We start from the raw sequence: 3,535 nt of genomic DNA on the forward strand, positions 1-3,535 counted from the left end.
GAGCAGATGTAAGAAGGTAGTTTATCCAACATGGCTTTGTAGATCAACATGTACCTGTGACTGCGCCTCCGTACAGTAAGTGAAGGCAAGCCTGCCCTGGCATACAGGGTACAGTGATGAGTTAATACTTTACAGTTGGCTACAAATCTCAGTGCGCTGTGATAGGCGGCATCTAACTTGATCAGGTAATGGGCAGGTGCATTCATATAGATCAGATCACCATAGTCCAGCACAGGTAAAAAGGTCACAGAGACTAGCCTTTTCCTGGCTTCAAACGAGAAACAGGACTTGTTTCTGAAAAAGAAACCTAGCTTCACCCTTAGCTTTCTAAGCAGATTATCAACCTGAAGTTTAAAAGAGAGAAAATCATCAAGCCAGATACCTAGGTATTTATAACAGGTAACCACTTCAAGTTTTATTCCTTGCGTAGTTACAATATCTAAAACAGGCTCTGGTGTCTTTTTAGCTTTTGAAAAGAGCATTACCTTGGTTTAATCAACATTTAAAAGAAGCTTAAGCGCTGAGAGCTGAGTCTTAATAATGAGAAGCTTNAGTATTACTATTTCGGCAATTAGATAAAATATAAATTATATTTGATTCAACTTTGGTTACATTTCCATGCCTTTTCCAAAATGTTGGGAAAATATTGTTTTCCATAACTTTTCCAGGGCCTGGAATTTGCATTTTGAATTTCCATGACTTTTCCAGGTTTTTAATGACCGTAGGAACCCTGAGACTTTCAAGAGAGGTAGGTTTCTATAAAACAGCCTCAGAAAATTATAAAGTAAAGTCCGAGACCCTGCAATGATACCTTCACTGAAGTGGAAACCTCAGCTGGGGGGTTGACGTGCATCTTGTGGAGCAGAGGCTTCAGGAAATCCTTGTCCTGTAGACACATATAGATGGGGTATTAACATTTCTATACAGAAAGACGCTTCTAATGTTGATGAAAAATGTATGAACGCAGGGCCGTGAGACTCACTGTGAGTTTCTGGATCTTTCCAGCAAGAGAAGAATGGAGTCCCACGTGTTGAAACAGGGAGGGTCTGAAGCGCACGCGCAGGCTGGACTTCTGCCGCTCGCAGTGTTTCTATAACAAATACAGGGAGGATTGATGAAACCTAAACTCCTTACAATATCACTTACTTATAAATCTATACAGTGGTCTCAGTGCATACCGCATCTTTCTCCGGGTTGCAGACTTTGACCCACAGGATGTGGTCCAGCAGCCAATCGATGGGCTTCTCCTTGTAGAACATGAAGATGAACTCAACAATGAGGTTCAGGTCCGGAGCCTGGAACATTTTTCCTGGAGGAAAGAGAGATTAAGGAAGGTTTATAGACATGCATTGATTCTGCACAGCGTCATTAAAGACAAGACGAATACAAAAAGGGATGTAGTGTGTTGCTACATATGGATTTGCTATTCCCTGCCAAGTCGTGGTACTTTACACGTGACCCAATTTCTACACTGATCCCTCTCTCTCTTCCATCCACGGTGCATTTGACTGCATTTGATCAAAATTCTGTCAAGTCTGTTTCAGATTTGTTTTTGTATTTAAAGTTAGTTAGAGTCATTTTACCTGATATGTATGTATATGAAAAATAATCAATCAATCATACATGAAAGAACTACATATCCATGTTGTATATGGGTGATTACTTATTAATCACCAACAGAAGAAAGTCTTTACATCATAACAACAGGATTGTCACCTATTGATAAATCCAACAAGTATTTCTGCATTTGAGTACTTTGCCAAGTGCTTTCTAAATCCTGAGTTAAGAGAATGAGTAAATAATCACGTTTGAGAGACCATTTAGCCAGGAAATGTGACTTTTTGGCTTTCAAATAATGACAGATCCCCCCCCTGTGGATGCAGTGTATTGATCATGTGCTAAACGGGTCGTACCAATAAAGCCCAGCTGAGAAAACTCCAGGATCATCCAGTCCTCCGACGAGAGCTGCAGGGCAAAGTTCTTCATGGTGGCAAAGTAGTTAGGCTTGGCCACGATATCATCCTCCAGCTGAAGAACAAACCAGGAGGAAATGAGTTGAGGATGCTGATGGAGACGGTGGGAATTAAGAAGGAGACTCCTCTACTCAAGGACAACCATGTGACCTGAGCTAGGAAACACTAAACACTAAACTACAGTAGCAGCAGAAGTCAGACAGGGCAATACCTCTTCCCTCCGAGCAGAGAATGGAAAAGACATACGGCATGCATGAGACAGAAAGTTGGGAGATTAACGACACAAAACTGTGCATGGTGTGAGAGAAAACATTTATGGAAACATTCCCAAGTTAGGCGCCTAGTTTAACCAAGAGGAAATTGGCTTCAGTCTAATGAAACAATACAGGCTCTGATGAATATCTGCAACAACACACATTTCATTTGGTATGTTTTCCCAGTAACAGGCTTCACGCTGACACATATGAGTAACTGTAGGCAGAGCCCTTCTTAAAATGCACTCCAACAAGTTGCTATGGGAACCTTTATTTTATTCATTTTTCTATTTAAAAGGACGTACCTGGACATAATAAACTCCTTTGCTCACAGCATACATCATGAGGAAGGAGTAGTCCAGATTCTGCTTTGTTCGCCATCTGAAAACAAAGAAGAAAGAGTTAACATAGAATACAACTATACATGAGTGACATGGGGAAGGGAAGCACGAAAAGTTGAATTACATATTTTTAAAATATATTTTCTTCCTCTGTCTGCTTTATTTCTCTTTTATCCTGTTCTCAAAATAAAATACTATATTTTCTATATTTTCTGTTTACAATGGTTAACGTATAATCTTTGGCTGATGAAAACAAACAATAGACAATACAACTATTCACAAAAGAGAAAGTAAACACATGTTACTGCCTTTGGGATAGACCGACTGCTTTACATGCATAAAAAGCCCCATTGTGCAAATCAGTTATTCTCAGGTACACTGAACCACAGACTCTACTTGAATAATTTATAAAGCAGCGCTGTCACGCTAATGCAGTGGTTCTCAAACTTTTTCTGTCAGGCCGCCCCTCAGGAGAAAAAAAAAAGTCGGGCCCGGCCCCCCCCCCCAACACAAATAGTCAGGCTCAGTGGCGGCGCCAGAGATTTATTTTGGGGGTGCTGTGAGGTAGCTTGACATTTCATAGAGGGTGCTCAAACATTTAGGGTTTCCCATTAATGTACTACATTAATGGGAAACCCTAAATGTTTGAGCACCCTCTATGAAATGTCAAGCTACCTCACAGCACCCCCAAAATAAATCTCTGGCGCCGCCACTGAGCCNCAGATTGATGCTTTTAACTTCAATATTTAAAAATCTTCCCAGGGGAGCTTGCCCCCTGAGGTCCACACACCACCTATAAAAATAGGACTTTACCCCTGCTTACACCTAGAGCCTTCATTGTAACAGTCGCGGGTACACTGTGTGTGTGTGTGGGGATTGTTGCAGTAGACAATTCCACCGTAGCGACCGGCAGAGACCTGCATCGGGTCGGGTACCCGACGGGTGACCCGCAAAAAAGATGATGATT

The 3,535-nt window shown here is 41.4% G+C and overlaps 1 protein-coding gene across 1 annotated transcript in view; it reads right to left on the reverse strand.

Annotated features, from left to right (window-relative positions):
• Positions 1-3,535, reverse strand: part of mgat4a (alpha-1,3-mannosyl-glycoprotein 4-beta-N-acetylglucosaminyltransferase A) — a 59,224-nt gene that overhangs the window by 12,394 nt on the left and 43,295 nt on the right. Inside the window, exons 6-10 of the mRNA XM_010772870.1 lie at positions 2,533-2,680; positions 1,914-2,028; positions 1,179-1,309; positions 983-1,090; positions 812-886 (exon numbers count right to left, since the gene is read on the reverse strand). Coding sequence (XP_010771172.1) covers positions 812-886; positions 983-1,090; positions 1,179-1,309; positions 1,914-2,028; positions 2,533-2,680 — 577 coding nt within the window. The remainder of the gene's footprint in view (positions 1-811; positions 887-982; positions 1,091-1,178; positions 1,310-1,913; positions 2,029-2,532; positions 2,681-3,535) is intronic.

Source organism: Notothenia coriiceps, unplaced genomic scaffold, assembly GCF_000735185.1.
Source record: "Notothenia coriiceps isolate Sejong01 unplaced genomic scaffold, NC01 NC01_scaffold00011645, whole genome shotgun sequence".
Lineage (NCBI taxonomy): Eukaryota > Metazoa > Chordata > Actinopteri > Perciformes > Nototheniidae > Notothenia > Notothenia coriiceps.